General features: G+C 44.6%; 1 protein-coding gene across 14 annotated transcripts in view; it reads left to right on the forward strand.

Moving 5' to 3' along the window:
• The window catches only part of PDZD2 (PDZ domain containing 2), a 185,488-nt gene that overhangs the window by 139,987 nt on the left and 27,072 nt on the right, over positions 1-18,429 (forward strand). For all 14 annotated transcript variants that reach the window (XM_085528506.1, XM_085528508.1, XM_085528509.1 and 11 more), the window contains 7 exons: positions 8,498-8,609; positions 10,033-10,181; positions 10,654-10,773; positions 13,169-13,283; positions 14,935-15,008; positions 15,163-15,388; positions 16,460-16,577. In XM_085528506.1, coding sequence (XP_085384632.1) covers positions 8,498-8,609; positions 10,033-10,181; positions 10,654-10,773; positions 13,169-13,283; positions 14,935-15,008; positions 15,163-15,388; positions 16,460-16,577 — 914 coding nt within the window. The remainder of the gene's footprint in view (positions 1-8,497; positions 8,610-10,032; positions 10,182-10,653; positions 10,774-13,168; positions 13,284-14,934; positions 15,009-15,162; positions 15,389-16,459; positions 16,578-18,429) is intronic.

Raw genomic sequence — 18,429 nt, forward strand, 5'->3', positions numbered from 1 at the left:
AGGTCTTGGCTTTAGCATCAGACCTCTTAGATTTGAGGCCAGTTCTCAGTCCAGATCTGCATGTAAGTTGTCTTTGTCACTGCTGGCTGCACAGCTCTGACAAGAGATCAGTGAATTTTCTTGTTTACTATGCAGGGTTTTGCAGACACTTGAAGGGTTACTGTCAGGTGCTGGGTGACCAACTAACAAAATTAATTATTGTCAGATGATATTTCACTGTTGCTAGGAGGCATTACTTTTGGAGTGACCTACTTATATTCCTGATGGACTTACTGCAAGTACAGCAGCACCTGGCTGCTCTTAAACTGACCCAGGCTCAGCACTTGGGCTTGGGTGGATGAACTTCACCTCTGGGTGCTCTGCAGTGACTGCTTATGGGTGGGAGGCCACTGTGCAGCTGCCACTCTCCTGGTGAGGTTACCAATGAAGTTGTGTTTGAATTCAAAGGGGTATAGGGCCATTGCCCAGCAGAATATGAAATCGCTTGGAACTGAGATACAAATTCTAACCTTCTTCCTTGTAAATATTCAGAACTCAATGGGACCAGGCTCTGAGCAATGTGGTCTAAGTTATCTCTGCTTTGAGAGGGTGGCTGGACCGAGGTCTCCCAAAAGTCCTGTGAAATCTGATTTGCTCTATGATTCCATGAAAATTAAGAAGAGAAATCCTTTTGAGGTGCTGGATCAACATTTTCCCTGTCAGCAGGTTCTCCAGAACCTTAAGTTCTGTTCCAGTGTGTTCAGCAGGGAAATATAATCTGAGCTACTCAACTGCTTTAGGACACAGCAGAAGAGTTTTGTGACAGTTGGAAACCGTAATCAAAGAGAAATATTGCTTGTAAGGCTTAAGGAAAAGTCCATTTGTTGTATTTTATTAATTAAAAGTGTCATAGTAGAGTTTAAATTGAGCTCTGTTTTTACAGTCTGTTTAATTTGAAACATCCCTTAAAGTTGTAACTTTAATAAAACTTGTGCTGCCAGACAGAAAAATGATTGCATTAATATCTTTAAAGTGCATTTATTTCAGAAGTGGTTTGGCCAAAATGCTTCTGAACTTTAGGTATGAAATACTGGGCCACAGAGTCAAGTTGTATTACATTGTCCTGAGTCACTTTGGGGATTTTAAACTCTTACCAAAATCCCTGTTTTGCCTTGTGCAATTGACACCGCTGTTTTAAAATGTCATTATTTATGTCCAAGTGAAATAGGATGATAGGGTAATATTTGCCTCTGATGATCTTTTTTTAATTCTAATTCATTTTTCCTAGCATTTTTCTTGCTTGAAATTGCTTCTATTTGTCACTGTAATGCTGGATGGCAGAGCAACATGGGAAATGAGCTTTAAACAGAAATCAGGTCTGCCAAGAATTTGCAAAGTGTCTGATGAATCTGGGACGTTTTGGGTCCCTTGGCAGAGGCACATACCATTTTTAGCTGCTTCGAAAGCTTTTAGCCTTTGTTTGTGGTGGTGCTGTGTTGTTCAATATATGATGATCCGTGTATTTTCATTCTGAAGTGTTCTGCTTCAGCAGGCAGCTTTGTGTTAATGGGCTGGATGAGAAATTCCAAGAAATTATTAATTACAAGCAGAGGGGACTGCCTTGGGAGGGCTGGGTCTGCAGTAACTGGAGGCAGGGAGGAAGGCTGGGGACTGCTTCTCTGGGCTGCACTGAACCTTACTCTCCTTGTGATGTGTGCAGCTGGCACTGAGAAGGTAATAGTGACTGAATGCTTCTGGTTAAAGCTTTATTGCAGGAGCTGCAGGAGCTTCCTTGCCTCTGTCAAAGCACACTTGCCTGTTTTTTTTAATGGGTTTTTGTTGTTTTGTTTTTTGGTTTTTTTTTTGCAAGTTATGCTACAAAAGCCTACTTCGTGAAGTGCATTTGTTTGCCCACCCTGCCTGCTTTTATTTTTCATCTGCCATAAGACTGGTTGGTTGTGTTCTGTTGCAAGTCTTTCTGTCTTACTAGGGAATCCATGTGTAATTACCTCTAGCCATGCAAGCATAATAAGGAAGAGGATAACAATGCCATAAGTTTAAAAACACTCTCGGGGTCAAAAGTTCTTCTGGAAACACTGGGAGAGAATTTCAGAGAAAGCATTAGCATTGAAAAGGAACAGGAAGCATAACTCAACAATTAAGTGTGTGCAGAGCATGGGGAGGGACCCTCATTACCAGGAGGACTCAAGTGTTAGCTCCCACTAGGGCACTGCATCCTTGGAAGGGTTTGCTGAGACATGACTCATCCTCAGACAGGATTGCATGGCTGGAAAAGAGAGAAGCAGCTTTTGCTGTCAGAAATCTGCTCTGCACAGAAACGCGTTGCCCAGGCTGGATGAAGTATGGCCCTTGTCCTGCAGATGGGCTAAATAACTCCTTGGGCACGGAGCTCCTGCCCTGCTGGAGATGCTGTGTTTGCTGAGGGCCTGGAAGCACTGTACCCATGCAGGTACAACCTTGTCCGGCATGTCCCTGTGGTGCTGAGCTCATTCCGTGCCTTTTATTCGTGGTGTGGTGTAACACATGCTCCTGTGGTGACTGCAGAGGACTGGTGAATGGCAAGTTGTTGGAGTGAGTGTAGGTGGGAATTTGGGTGGGAGGAAATAAAGTATTAGGGGACTAGCTCTTGTTTCTTTCATGTGGTTGTTCCATGTGAGTGTTAACAAGACAGTACTCCGAAGAGTGCACAGAATCACTGAACTGTAGGAGTTGAAATGGACCTGTAGAGATCACCTACTCCAACCCCTGCTGAAGCAGGTTCCATATAGCAAGTGGCACAGGTAGACATCCACATGGGTTCCTGTAGACTTGATGCACGCTACAAACAATGAGCTATCTCCTGATGCTTGGGCTAGGTGGGAGATAACCTTTTGACTGGACCATAAATATCAGCGCAGACAATGCACAGAATGGTTCCTCTTCAGCGTGATGAGTTTGAAAGCCAAGTCAGCAAAGTGATCACAATGTAAGTTTATCTATCGTACAGGTTCCACATGCTCTTAGTTTTTGTGAATGAGGGCTTTTCCCATAAAGCAGCAGATAGAGTACAGCCTGTCTCTCCTTGGGCTGTTTGGATAGCTGCCCGGTTTTGAAGGAGATGAACCGCCTTTAGCAAGCTAAAAATATCCCCCTCGTGGCACTGGGACAAGGAGATGCTGTCACAGCCGTGCAGTTCACATACATTAACAGAAAGATGATAAAGGCTCCAGGATTTGAGAGTTAGTGTGAATGTCGTATCATCACATCTGCAGCTTGTTTGTCTGAGCATGCACACAGCCCAGCCTCGCTGGGTTCTGTTAAAGCATATTCTAGATGCACTGTGTCCGAATAAATGCAGCCTGTATAATATATGAGGCTTCAGTCCTTGATTCAGGTATAAAATACACTTTATGCTTATGTATTCTGTATCCTCTCATGTAGTTAGGGTGATATAAACAGAGCTGAAATCCAGAGCTCCCCATCAGCCCTGCCGTGGGAATGCTCTCTGCAGCTGTGGGTTGACTTCGGTGTAAGGGAGGTCTCACATCATTCTCAGGAGAGTTATTTATTTTCAGCATTGTTTATGGTTTGCTTTATCCCTCACTGCAAGTAAAAGGGTTGTCATTAAAGACAAGAAAAAAGCAGGGGAGTGCTGTTTGCTGTGATGTATAGGCTCTGAATTTGTGCTAGGCCACGAGCTGAGCGTTTATTAAAGAAAATAACAGAGGAGCAGGACCAGCTTTCACACAGCTTGAGATCCATTTTTGTCTCCTCTGTTTACCAGAGCCAGTCTTCAGGGACTTCACTGCAGTGCATGGAGACATCTCGTGGGCATGGAACACACTGCACGCCATCCTCTCATCCTCACTGATGTGTGGTGGGGAAAAAGGATAAAGCGTAAAAAAGAAAGCAGCAGCGATTCTGCACCATTTCAGAAATGTATGAATTTGATTTCCTTCAGCTCAGATGATTTTTGTAGTGAAAATTGTAATATATTGCAGAAGAACACTAATCTGGTCCAAAAAGGATATAGCTGGGAGCATCTTACTGTTTCCAAGGCATGTGCTGACTGTGATATTTGTTTCTTGGAAAATTCAGTCGTGTTAGCTGTTTCCTGCATTTCTTTTAAAAGTTTGTCTTTTCAAAACGTTATTATTAATTTTAGCAACCATCTGGGAGCATGAAACTGAAATCTCCTTTGCTTAACTGCAGCCCTAGCCATAAGTATAATGTAGCACCAGAGTGCCTGTGGAGCTGATGTGGTTGGGATCCACACACATCAAGAACCTGCCCGCATCCTTTGGACATGGTCAGCGTGTTCTTCTCCTGGTGTCAAACTCATTGGGCTGGGAATTGGAGCATGTCATACAAAACAAGCCCTCTGAGAGATAAAAGCAGCTGAGCTGTGCCATGGTGTGCTTCCATTCTGTGTGTGGAGGGTGCACGGGCAGGCACTGCTGTTGGCTTTGTGCTGGTGAGTGCCAGCTTGGTGTGTGACAACTTTATAGGCTGTGTGAAGTGTAATAGAAATAACTGTCAGAGTTCTGCTCTGACTGAGGCTGACAGTAATGCCCTTTCTAGCATCTGCTGCATTACAGCAAAGGCTTAGGCCGGTTTTTGAATGCAGGGATTTGTTAGAGTGACTGGCCAGGCATTCTTCGAGACTGCTTTAAAGGCTTTTGTTCTGTTTATTTATCATTTCCACCTATTCAGAAAATAGGGCAGTTCCAGTTCTTGAATGATTATCATGCTTCCTGATCTCTTTGCAGCACATGAAGCAGTGGTTTCCAGCAGATGCTTTGCCGTTAGGTAATGGCTGCTGCAATTCCCACCCCGTTCCCTGGGCAGGAGGAAGCCCAGGCTGTGCCTGCTGGTACCAACATGGTCCTTACCAAGAATGCTGCATGTAGCCCAAATCTAAGTCAGTGCCATCTCTCATGAAACCTGCCATAGCACTGGGTGAGAAACTGGGGCATCAGGTTCTTCTGAGGTTAAAAGCTGGCACAGAGGTGATGCTCCCCCTCTTCTCCTCCCTCCCTGGCTCGCTTGGGTAGCTGCATTCATACTTTGCTCCAGAAGCTATGAAATCTGGGTTTAATTATTCCTGGTGAGCGTCATGGTCCAGCTGAATATAATTCCTCCTCTGGCTGGGACTGGGGCATAGGAGGGTGCTCACATGATGAAGCCCAGAATGTGGTGGGTCCTGGCTGGTCCTGGTCCTCCCAGGCTTTGTGCATGCCATAGAGCCAGAGCAGTGCTGACCAGGATCAGAAAATCTGCATCCTCTGCATTGTTTGCAGTGCTAATTCCAGTAGCTTACAGTCCTGGTCTTTGTCATTTATCTGGGAGATGGACTCAATTAAACGGGAAAAGAACTAATTTAGAAGGGAAGGCACTTTGCTTTTTGTGCAAGGTGAAAGAGCTTGCAGAGCACTCTGCCTACAGCGCATTTGAGGCTTAAAGCACGCTGTGCATCTCAGAGCAATAAATAATGGCACAGATAGCTGCAGCAACTAGATTTTATAACTGGTTTTCAAGGATAAAGCTCCACAATTTTAGGAAAGGCTTTAGGGCACCCACTGGTCTCATGGGAACAACAGGACTTTCTTCAGGGGCTGGATGAAACCAGGTGTGCAGCAAGTGCTTTGCAGCCTTCTCAGATGAGGCTGGTGCTGATGGGGAAGCCAGCAGCCGAGGAGCTCAGCAACAGCAGCAGTGAAGCAGTTTGCTTATTAAATTGTGTCGTCCCACGTGTGCTGCCTTGTTTCTGTAAATCAGCGACGATTGCCAAGCTGTTTGTGGTTAAACAATGCAGATTCTCATAATCCAGCTCCTCATCTTGCCTCATTAAGGGCTTGGTCACACTGGAGTTCTGCCCAAGTGAGGGCTCTGGGGGCAGTTGTTGGTCCTGGTTCAGTGCCAGCACCGTGTGTTCATGATGGCACTGTTTCCTTTGAAATCAATTGAGATGTCACCATCACTTGATCCCGCAGCTACTTAATGAACTGGTGAGATGGGCTCTATTTTTAGATCTCCCTCAAACTATGAGTGCTAAAGCTCCGCTTGTCCTCAGCGCTGAAAAAGCATCAGGCAGGATTTATAGCTTTCGTTTAATAAGAGGCGTGCAGAACTGAAATAGAGAGCTCCATTTCCTTGAAAGGGAGGCAAATTAAAATGGCATGGCAGTGCCTTGAGACAGTAGAGCAATAGATTCACGTGTGGCCAGGAGGATAAGGTGGAGCTGGGCTTTTCTTGTCTCAGTTACAGCACAGCTGAAGATTACAGACTCATGGCTGCTGGGAGCTCTCACAAGAACTGCAGATTGGATTTCTGAGTGTTTTCTGAGAAGGATAAAACTCTTGGTGGTTTATTAGAGAACCTCAACGACTTGAAAAGCATCCACTTTGTTGTGAATGACTTTCCTTAGAAGTTTACGAACCGTGTCAGAGAAGTTTTTTTTTTTGCTAAAATAAGAAATAAATGGAGACATAGGTAATTTAGATGTTTCAGTCTTACTGTAATCTGAAGCCAAGTTGGATAAAATGCAATCTCAGGAAGCCAAGGATGTCTTGAGGCTCTCCCTGGTGCTTGCACCTGCCCCAGGTTGAACATGCAGGGCAGGTGCTCGCAGGCTTCAGGACTGCATGGAGATGAGAAGGGGTGGGATGTGATGGTTTGATGCAGGTGGCAGCTGACCTCTGTTCTTCCTCTCACCCTGCAAATGGAAATGTGTGGAGTTTCACAGTGCATCTATACTTGCTTTTCTTGTGCAGTCAGAAGAAAGAAAGATGCAAACCAACCCAAATCCCATCTAGTAGAAACGAGGAGCATACCAACGAGTCATTCCTGAGATCTGGCTCAGGACAGGAATCGGCCATAGCAGTGATGATTTCAGAGTCTGCATGTAGGTTGCTGCAGGCTAACATGATTTCTTCCCCATACTCTGAGTTGAAGGAAGCACTCTGGGAGCTCTGTGGTCTCACTGGGTCTAAGCGTCTGTGTCCATACACGCTGCAGTAACAAACAAGCCCCACAGTTCCAACACTAATTTGGATGTACCCAGCTCCAGGAAAGTGAGATTGGGTCCCTCTACATCTGTTAGGGTGGATAAACTCCACTTTTTTTTGCTGACTCCAGGGCTGCAGCTTTGCAGTGTGGGGACAGTTCTGAAGGAGAAGCAGGAGGACAGTGTGGTGAGTTTCATGACTGGGGAGACAAAGGAAGCACATCAGAAAACCCAGCTAGGATGAAGCTCACTTCATAAGGATGGGCAAAGATTGAGTGGTGTGTTTGCTCATGAATATAAATTGTGCTTTTCCATTAAATGTGCAGAGTGCAGTTCTCTGCATGCATGGCCCAGCTCCCACTCACAGTCAGGTCAGCAGAGCTGCAGTCAGGCAGCATTATGTCAGCAGGGTGGAGGCAAAATGCCACCTCGCTTAAGCGTTCTGTCTTGTTTTTGTCAGTGGTTTGGGTTTCTTGGATTTCATTTACTTATTTTTACATTTTTTCCGGAGTGATGCCTTACCAAGATGGCCAATTGTCAGTTCTGGTTGTATCAGTGTCATTATTTTTCTTCTATAGAGGAATTCTGCTACATGAAGCTTGTGAGCTACAAACCATTTGGTACCAGAAGTGGATTCTGAGGCTTTTGCTGCAATGCCTTGAAAAATCAACAAGAAATAGATGGTGTGCACAAATTGTGTGTAGCTTCTAATATTGAAGGGGGAGGGATAAAAGCCAAAGGCAAACAGCAGTTGCCACTTCAGCATTATCTGCCAATTTTATCTTTTTTTCCTGAAATTTCTACCCTCTGTATGGTAATCACAAGGTATAGACTGTGCAAAAGATAAGCTTTGGTTTTCTTGGTTTTGGGAGAAGAGGCATGGGGCAATGGGAAATAGGATCTGAGGGAAACTGTGCCATTTGTAGGCTGTAATACTGGAAGTAAAAACAGGAGTATTTGGTGGTTTTGGGGGGATTCTTTACAAACTGACTTGCAGGAGTTAATATAATGCATTGAACATCGAATGTGACTAGTAAGTGTTTGTATTGAAAGTTTTGCCATCCTTTCTGTGAGCCGTCTAAAATCATGCAGATGTGTGATGGGTAATGGGGTGAAAATGTAGAGGAACTGGTGTGTGCACAATTAAAGTGATCATCTCTATAAGGATGTGGTGGTTCTGGAAATGTACTGAGCTGAAAAGATTCCAATAAAAGCTACACTAAAAGCTTGTTGAAGTGCATATGGAAGTCCCTGAATGCGCTGGTGCTGGGGGAGGCACTGGAGTGGTACCCTGTGGAGGCTGCCTGCCCACACCAAGCTGTAGGCAAACCCATTGGTAAAAAATATTCCATAGCTTTCAAGGATATTGCTGACAATTACTTATAGGTACTAGCTTAATCCTGTGACATCTTTGTGACGTGTAGTGGAATTTTTTTGTCACTTAATAAAAATGAGAGGAATTCCATCAGCTCCACCAGTTTACAAGTAAATCAGATTTTCTTACTTTTTTAGGTGGTGGAAACTGAGAAGCCTGAAGATGCAGCTTCTGCAGAAGTGTCCAAGGGAAACAACCAGAGCTCCGCTATGGGAAGTGGCATACTGAAATACAGAAGTCGATCCCAAGGTAATGCTGCGTTGATAAAAGGCAGCAGTCAGAGGGGTTTTATGCTGTATATTTCTTTTAACTCCATAAAATGAGGTAGGTTTTCTTTGCTTTGGACACTGCAGTAGTTTAATCTGGAAGGAAGATTTGAACTGCTAAATGTTTGCGTTCTGCCTCCTGAGTTGAACTGTTGCATTGACAGAAAGATGAAACAAAATTTTGTAAGCTTCTTTTTTTGGGCTTTCTCTTCACCTCTCCTCTTCTTTTTTTTTTTCTTTCCTTTCCTTTTAAACATCTACATTCCATACCTATTTCCATACACTTTGATTTAATGGGCTGGGATTGAGGAGGTCTCTCCAAGTGTCATCAACACGTCATTGTTATGGCGCTCCACGTTTTTGCACTGTGCCCAAGACAGCAAAGCAGATAGTGGGATTAAATGGCACAGTGGGTGGCAGGTACAGATTCTGCCTATGGATGCAGTGGTAAAACTCCAATGCTGAGTGAAGACAAGCTCTGTGATTGCTCCCTTCCTAGTGCTCACACAGTGCTCTGGCCAAGAGGGGCTGGCAGAAAACAGGTTTGGAGCTCTCCTGGGTCAATTTGCTGTGGATCTCCCTCAGCATGTGGCTTCTGAGCTCAGTTTAAAAGCAGGGCAAAGAAGAGGAAAGGGAAGCAGAGCTGCTCCCTTCTGTGGCAACTTCAAGTTAGATTGGTTTGTAAAATCCAGCTCACGTGAATTTTGCTGGTCTTGAGTATTTATCTGTCAGACAGAGGAAGATGCAGAGATAAATATGCAGGAAATGCTGGGACTGAGTCCCAGAGAAAATGAGAATGGGAGGAGGGCTGGTTGAGGAGCAGGGAGCCTGGAGGCTGACCACAGGCTGTCCTACAGGACAAATCATTCTGCTTCCAATATGGACCTTGTATTCTTCTCCTATTAAAGACAGCTAGAATCACAGCCGTAAGGAAAGAAAATAGCAATTATTTGGCATGTTTATCCTTTTTCCCTTCCAGAAAAAGATCCCTCAAAGTGACGTGACATCTCCAGAAATGAATACAGCTACAGTGTCAGGTCTTTTAGTTTTAAATAAATGAATTAGGCTCAGGAGCTTGGTGCACATGCAAGTGACATTGGGTGAGAACAGCTGAATTTATTCTCTGTCCCTGAGCTAATTGCTCAGTTATCTGCTCTTCCCTTCCACCACACCTGACAGCACTGAGGAGTTCAGCATCACAGAAAGATGGCACAAAAGCTGTGACAGCAGAAGGATTTTCAGTTGAAGATCATCAAACTTAGCTTGTAAGTGCCTGGATGGGTGCAGCAATCATTGTTTTAAGGCATTTCTAAGCTGAGGTTTGCAGGAGATGATTATTGTGTGCTGGCAAGAAGATGAAGCGGCTCTGAGACATTTGCGAGATGCTTCTCTGTTTTTTTCCCTAGGTGCTGGATCCCGCTTAGAGTCTGTGGGAGAGGATGATGAGCTGATGGTAGAAAATGGTGAATCCAGCTATGAGATAGCAGTGAAATACTCCCGGGGTGGAAGGAAGCACTCCCTGCCTCAGCAGCTGGAGTCGGCAGGAGCTCGACAGGTGAGTGCAAAACCTGAGTGTAAGCATGGCTGGGATGGGAAGCATTGGCCACCTATGGAGAACTTCCTTCCAAGTCTTTGTGCTGTGGACTGGCCCTGAATTGGATGCCATGAAGTGCAGCTCCAGAGATCTGATCACTTAAAAAAATCCTACTTAATTCTAATGACTTAATGATGTAGGCGCTCTTTATTTTTAGCAGATAAAGAATTCAGTATATCATGAAGCTATCCTTAATCTTTTTAATTTAAATAGTGACTGGTACATTACGGAATAATCCTTCTGTGTGAAATGGGGGAAAATTATGGCAAAGTTCAACTTCACGGTAACAAGCCAGGATTTCCTCCTTTGAATGCTCATCTAAATATATCTATTAAGATCCCCCCTCCTTCACAATGCTCAAATTTTTCCTGGTGTGACATCTTAGTGCCTGTGCCACACAGTCAGCCATGTCCCTTGTTTGCTTGTTTACCAGGAGTACCACATTGTGAAGAAGTCCACTCGTTCCTTCAGTGCTGCCCAGGTGGAATCTCCATGGAGACTGACCCAGCCGTCCATCATCTCTAACATTGTCCTGATGAAAGGGCAAGGCAAGGTGAGGATGTCTGCATGTATCTGGTTTCTCTCGTGTGGCAGGAGGCACTGCCAAGGTAACTCCTGCCCTTAGCAGCTGCGAGGAACTGGTTTTTGCTCTCAGAGGTAGCGCAGTAACAATAACAAAACCCCATTTTGAAATGTAAATGATGAAGTTTCACGTGCAAAATACAGAGCAAACAATATTTGTGTCATACAGTCAGTGTGGAGTGGCTTTCATTCTGATTTGGTGCATCTGGTCATTACTGAGATATCAAATACTGAAAGTGGCTCTATAAATATGCATGTGTGTGTGAAGCTGGGGCAACTACAGAAGAGTACCTGTTTGCGTGCATATTTATGGATAAGTGCGTTGTATCTCTGAGGAGTCTGGGTACATTATAATAAAGAAAATTACTGTAATTAGGTGTTAAACCCCAGAACAGATTTCTGGTTTGTTGTTTATCTGGGAGCACTAAATTCTAAGGGTCAGAGAGTCCTTTTTCTTTCTCCAGTAATGTGTTTGTGCTTTTCTGAGGTCCCAGCTGGCTGAATGCTCAGGGAAGAAAAAGACATTATATTCAGTGTGTATTGTTTTCCCTAACCCAGTCCATACTCTCACTTAAATATGCTACAAATATGCATTTTCCTTTCTGAAATACTATTTAAATTCATCAGATGGATGTGTTTTGGACTAAAAAGCCTTGTTTTGACTTTCAATTCAAGTACAACACAAATTCTTTTTAGTGCTTTAAGTTTGGGAAGGAGTTAGAAGCAATGGCTTCTCTGGTTAGGTCGATGCAGTTGCTGTAACCCCCTGTTCTGAGACCTTTTCAGTGAGGTTGCTTAGTGAGTTCTGGTTATTTTTCCCCTCCTTATTTTTGACCTTGTTTTTTGCATAGGAGTTGTCTTATCTCTCCCTGTGCCATAAGCCATCCTTATCTGCTGTGCTGCAGCTAGCTCCAAGCTGGGAGCATGAAGCTGTAGTCATCATGAGCTGCCTCAACGAACTACCGTTTCAGGTGTCTTCCACATTTGTAACCACTAATTGTGTTAGAATAACTGCTGCCTGTGATTTGAACAGAAACATTTGTGTTTTTATCTCTGTGTGGACCTGGGACTTGGGAAGTATTTCCCTGCAGCACGTGGCCTCATTTTCGCACTGCTGGGTGGAATCTCTATGGAGTGTTTTTCTCCTGGGGAGCTGCAGCACTTTGGGAAGGTGGGCTGACTTGTGTACTGCTGCCTTTTGCAGCCCTGTTTCTCCTAACCAGCCCCACATAGACATGGGGAGAGCTGCAGCGTGTGTTTGGAGCCTCATGCTTTCTGCAGGTTGCTTTGCGTTTGGTAATTGCACTGTAAGATTTCACTTGAGTTATTGTGTGTTGCAAGGTGGAGATAGGGTGCTTCCTTTCTGGAAATCAGGAGTGTGTTATCAAAGTACCAGCAGCTCATAACAGCAGTGGTCCATATTCATGGAGTGAAACAAGGGAACTATGTGCTGTACAGGGTTGTAATGACATTGTGTCAGTGCCTGCTCCGGCAGCATCTCTCAGCTGGACAGCACTGCCTATGGCGCTGATAATAGCTCTGGCCTCAGATCACTGACTCACAGCAGCGTCCCACCACCCCATCCACCTGGTCAGTAACTTTTCTCTTTAACGTGGAGGAGGTACATACAGCGGTGACAAGATGAGAAATGTAAGGGGATGGATTGAGGAAGTGATTTGGCTGCGAAATGACTGGGCAGGAGGAGGAGATGTTTGTTCTGCTGTGCTCATCTCTTCTCTGATCAACTCTGCAAGACAGTCCTGCAGCCAGCTGGGGCAGCATGGGGGCAGGAGCTAACAGATGGAGCCCTCGGAAATGCATTGCTGAAGATTTATTTAAATACAGTGTAGTGTTTGTCTCCAGAATAATTCAAAATGTACGTGTGCATGACAGCCCTCTGTGCCAGCTCCTTTTCAGCTACATTCCTGACATTATAGCACTGACCTCATGTCATACTTTTCCACAAGGATACGCAGGATCTGTGACAGCAGGGAAACCTGTCGTTAATTCTGGCCATAGATCTCAGGGAGGGGGAATCTAGTGCCTGTCAATTTAAGAGCAATGTAAAATTGGAATAGGATAACATAAATACATCGATCTAGGGTTAAAGAAATAATAATCTCGAAATTACATTTTTGACTTTTAGCTTAAGGTGCCTGCTGCTGCTTTTTGGGTTGATAAGTGTTTTGCCATTAGAATGACAGTAAGTCAGGAGATGCAAGCAGAGAGCAAGATTGCGGTGCAATTCATCAGAAGCTATTATGTTTTCTTTAATCTCTTCTTAGTATGTTACTGGCAGTCTTTCTTAGACAGGTGATAATAGAGTAAAGGTGCCAGCTCTGTGTCTTCTCCTCTCTTTGCTGCAGGGTCTTGGATTCAGCATTGTGGGAGGTCAGGATTCTGCTCGTGGACGCATGGGGATTTTTGTGAAGACTATATTCCCTAATGGCGCAGCGGCTGCCGATGGAAGGCTTAAGGAAGGTATGGTAGAGAGAACCCAACTGCATGTAAAGGAACACAGTGGGATACTATTTCAGTCCTGCTGAAAAATCCGAGTATGGCTTTATTGGGCACCTGGCCATCAGCAAGAGGCTGTGGAGGATGTAACACACCCTGTCTGTCCATCCTGAGGGGGACTCATCACAGCAGTTGACTTGATTATGTTATGTTGCATTTTGTGAGGGGAGAACTACAGCATGAAGTTGTTTTTCTGCCACAGTGACCCTTATTTGCCCATGCCTTAGGCTCCAGTTCTTCGGATACAACGGTTCATTGGTAACAGGGAAATGTCTGGCTCAAAGATGCAGGTGTGAGAAGGGGTGATGGAGAGAGGCATGCCCAGGAGAGGCTTTTCTGGGCCCCTGTGTATTTTGAGCCTCTTGGTATAATTCTGATTTGAATCAATCAGTAAGGCTCATGGACAGAGGAAAAGGAACGATGGAAGATGGGATTTGCAGTAGGATCACTCAGCTGGCCAGAGAAGCAGATATGTCCTGGTTTTATTACTGTTTCTCAAGTCCTGATCTCAAATATATATGACATGTATAGCCCATTCTGTGTGTTCCTGTGTGCTTCAAAGCCAGACCCTTAGGGATTTAAAAGTGCAAAGTGACCACAAACTTAAGGTGGTGATCTGTAACTGTTCTGTAAGGGGTGGGGATCCCCACTCCCCACAGGAATCTGCTCCTGTTTTACCTCTCTTTTTACTACCATTCCCATCCTTATGTGACATGTTTGAGTCTGCACTGGGTGCCAGCTGTCCAGCACACTGCCAGAGGGATGCTCATGCCCTGGCAGCATAGGTTATGCACTCAGAAAGGGAAGCTGCTAAGTAGCAGCTGTCCTAAAGACCCAGCAAGCCTTCACTGGATATCCAGAGCTCACAAGCTCCAGAGAAAGCAGAGGAGGGGCAGACGTGGGTGGTGACATCACCCCATCTAATTTTGAACAGATGGAAGTGAAATAGCAGAAACTGGGTCTGGTTCCTGCTCACTTTGCCATTCTTTTTAATAAAATGAAAGAGGTTCAGCACAGTGGGGTGTAAATAGTGCAACCCAGGACTGGAAGCTTGTAATAAGCAGGTAGAAATAACGATGGGAAGTGCTTGTTGAGGTGAGCAGGGCATTTGCTATCACAGTGTGTGGGCTACTCACTTTTCCCTCCACAGATCCTTGGTGAGAGGAACACATTTGCTTTCTTTGTGTGGTTGCAAGGCCATTTTTCCCCATGCAGATTTTGGAGTGATGTGTGGTAGTGCTTCACCTAGATTCTCATTTCTATTATTGATGCTGATAAAAGAAAGGGGATTTTGTGGTCCCCTTGGACTTCATGTTATGAACATCTTATTTTCAGACTTCAGTGAGTATCTGTGATGATTTTCAGTTCATTTGTTAGGGTGAGAGTAGTGTATTAAGGATCTCATCTTGAAGAGCAATCTTTACTTTGTGAATTCTTCATTAACTTGTAAAGGCATTAGGACAAGTGAAAATGAGCTGACAACAGTAGGAGGGTTTTTACTGAGCAGTTAGTTGGAGTCCTTATAGTAGCAGATTGCCTTATATAAAAGGAGTTTTCTTACATCTCTGTGGTCTGTGCATTGCTGACTTTCGTTTTTTTTGTATCTGATTACCAGGAGATGAAATCCTGGAAGTTAATGGAGAGTCTCTCCAAGGGCTGACCCATCAGGAAGCCATCCAGAGGTTCAAGGTAACAAGGATGTAACACAAGGGGGGTTCACACTCCCCTTTACTGGGTGCCTTTAACTCCTTTACGTTCTTTTGCTTTCTGCAAATTTAACATACACAGTTTTACTGGCAAACACTGGCTTATCATGGCTCCTTGCTGGGCTCTGTCTCTCTAGCAACTCAAGAAAGGTGTGGTGACCCTGACGGTGCGCACGCGGCTGCGCAGCCCCAGCCTCACACCCTGTGCAACTCCCACTCTGCTGAGCCGGTCCAGCTCACCCAGCTCCAGTGCCAGCGGTGGCACACCAGTGCCTGGCCCTGATGAGGCAGATGGTTCCTTCTCCAGCCGCAAAGGCCCCGGCCCAAAGGACAGAATTGTCATGGATGTGACGCTGAATAAAGGTGAGGGTGTGTTGCAATGAGCTGGGAGGATGAACACTTATTTCTTAGGGGAGGTTTCTGAGAAGGTGCTAATTAATATGTGTAATATCCAGGGCACCTTCCCTTGTTGTTCTGCTCTTGAATCACACAGTGATGGAGAAGAACATTTTCGGATGCCAAAACTGCTCCCTCTTGTACATCTTGCTGTTCCAGTCAGGAGGTTCCTTCTGGTAGCAGTGTCTGTGCTGCTGGAAGGGGGTGAGGCTGTGAGATATGTGGCAAGAAGTGATTTGCTCCTTTGTCAGACTAGATTATCCATACCCTTCTTGTAAAGCACAGCCCTGGGCAAAGCACATCCCTGCAGACTGCTCAGAATGGCCCAGGTGAGCTGTTTGAGCTCCTGTATCTCATGAACGATAATTGCACAAAGAAAGCTTAATGCATATGCCCAGTGTGGTGGAACAAGCATGCCTGCTTTAAAGATGTGGGTGATGTTTTTAAAGGTTGGATTAAACATTTGGAGAAAGCAGGTGTCCAGCAATTCCTACTTCAGTACACAGTTAATGAATACAGTTACTGGAGGATGGCAGAGGGAAAAGGGGTCACAGGAAATCTCTGATCCAGAGAAAACTCATCTTTCTTCATACCTCTTTGGTGAGGGATGTCACCAGGTATTTCACAGACGAGAGCAGTGAAATTAGCAGCATCTCCTATGCTCCTGTTTTCTGAAACAATTTTAAGTGAGATCTTTGTTGGACTGCCATTCCTTCTCCTTTGTGTCTCAGACCAGGTCAGACTGTGTGTAGCACTTCCAGTCCTGGGCAGTTCCCAGGGCATGTTGAACATTTGCCAGGAGCAGAGCCATTCCCTTCAATGCTGGATCTCAGAAACCAGTCAGGATTTGGTATTTCCAGCTCTGATTTCCACTGTTGGACTTGGCTTCCTGGCTTCCTGCAGCTAAGGCCAGCCCTGAAACAATACATGAATCTTGATCTCAGATGCGATGTGAGAACAGAAAAGCTTGTGTGTCCTACGTGAGTACAATGAGCAGGGAATAACAGTGCTTTCCTTTGTGCTTTTTGTTTTTCACAGAGCCAGGGGTTGGACTCGGCATTGGTGCCTGTTGTCTCACGCTTGAGAACAGTTCTCCAGGGATATATATCCACAGCCTGGCCCCAGGATCAGTGGCTAAAATGGATGGCAGATTAAGGTTAGATAAAACACAAACATGCTGGAGTGGTTTTACAGTAAAATCAATGGAAAGTTTCTTCTTAACTATTGGTTGATGTAGCTGGAAAGTATTTGTACTTTACTATTCACCAAGAATTAAACATGAAAAGAAAGACATTCCGAAGTGGTATGGGATACTCAAGAAATGTTCTGTGTGCTGTAGGCAGCGTGATCATTAAGACTTGTTTTTGGCTTTTATTGATTCTCTGTGCAGGAAACTGAGCCTGCTAGCACCCTTTGAGAAAGGATGCGCAGCCTTCTGTCTTTTTCTCAGAGCTGCGGTCAGAGAACCTACACTAGGAGGGGGTGTGCAGAGCCCCATGTAAACTCAGTCACCTGGAACTCTCATAGGAAGAGCTATGGGGGATGTTCTTGCAGCTGGCTGTGCCCCAGGCTGCAGTAGTGCTCTTCTACCATTACTGTCTGGCAGGATCTCTGCTCCACGCTTGTCTCACGTACTCTGTTGTGCCATTTGGATGACTATAAGGAACTCTTGGAGAGAGAGGAAATCACTCCTAGGGCTTCCTTGCACATTAGATTAAGTGACATAAAATTATTTTCTGTTCCTCTCCTGGGAGCCTTGTTTTTACAAGCCATTCAGGGAACTTTTCCACTTTCTGCATTGCTGCATAAGTGCTGCTGGGTGCCAGGAGCACATCTGGGAAGTGAGGCTGTGCTGAAGACACGCTGTGGCTGTGTGGCCAACACCAGACTTGTGGCGGAGGTGCTGCATAACAGCCTTGCTTTCAAGATAGGCAGAGTTCTTCCTTGCTCCCCAGTGAAACTGCGATAGAGCATTATGGCTTCTGGAATAAGGAAAGATGATAATTTTGTGGTTGCAAAAAACCCTTGAAATTTACTACCATACAGAAATGCCTACAGGAGACAATTCTTTAATGCCAGCTTGCTTTCTTGTAAACCTCTTTGGAACAAGATTGCAGTGCTGATTGTGTCTGCATGCGACAGCTGCATCGTTATTAGGTTTAAATGATTGATTATATCCAGGCAAGCTTCCCAGTTTTCTAGCTTGCTTCTTTGAGACATTGCTCCTGTTATCCCATCAGTGGTTTATGGCTCTATAAGCCAAAACTTACAGGATGGTTTTGATTTTGGAAAACCTCGTTAATCAGATGCTGGCTTTACAATACTGGAAAGGGTTTGAGCCCAACCCTTCTGTGTCTGAACTCCCCCTCTCAGTTAAAAGCCCACGTGAGTGATTCCTTTTTTCCTAGTTTCTAAGAGGTGTTTAAAAGGTAGGCAGAGCAGCAGCATGATTACACAATTGCCTTTGCATTCATCGTGGACTGCAGGCTACAGAGGGCTGCCACATGCAGTTGCCATTTTGTGTTTGGCACGTGGTCTCAGTGTAAGCCCATTTCCACTGTCACAAGTAACCCAGCATAAATCAGCAGTAGTGGATTGCTTGAGTGTCTACTTAAAGAAAATGTTTTAGTAATTATGGAGAATGCTTTAATGATATCCCTACTTGATGATCTTCTCTTCTGAATAGTTCCAGATGTCTGGATGCCATGAGCAAGAGTTAAAAAAAAAAAGAAAAGAAAACAATTTGTACTTTCCTCCCAGGTTATTTTTTTGAAGGGGGAGGACTTCTGTTTGTTGGTTTAGTGTGTTTTGTACATTAATTTGAAGCAAATACTTTCTTATCTCTCTCAGTTTTTTTCCTGGAGTCATTTCATAAACTCAAATCTACATCATGAATTTCTTATCAGTGTTTGCGTTAAGTAATTCAGTATGATGGGAAGGAACGGCCCATCTGAATCTAATTTTTTCTCTCTGTGCCCAACAAGTATCTGAATGCAGAAGTGGAATTG

This window comes from Coturnix japonica, chromosome Z (assembly GCF_054131305.1).
Source record: "Coturnix japonica strain WE chromosome Z, WE-NBRP24, whole genome shotgun sequence".
NCBI classification, from domain to species: domain Eukaryota; kingdom Metazoa; phylum Chordata; class Aves; order Galliformes; family Phasianidae; genus Coturnix; species Coturnix japonica.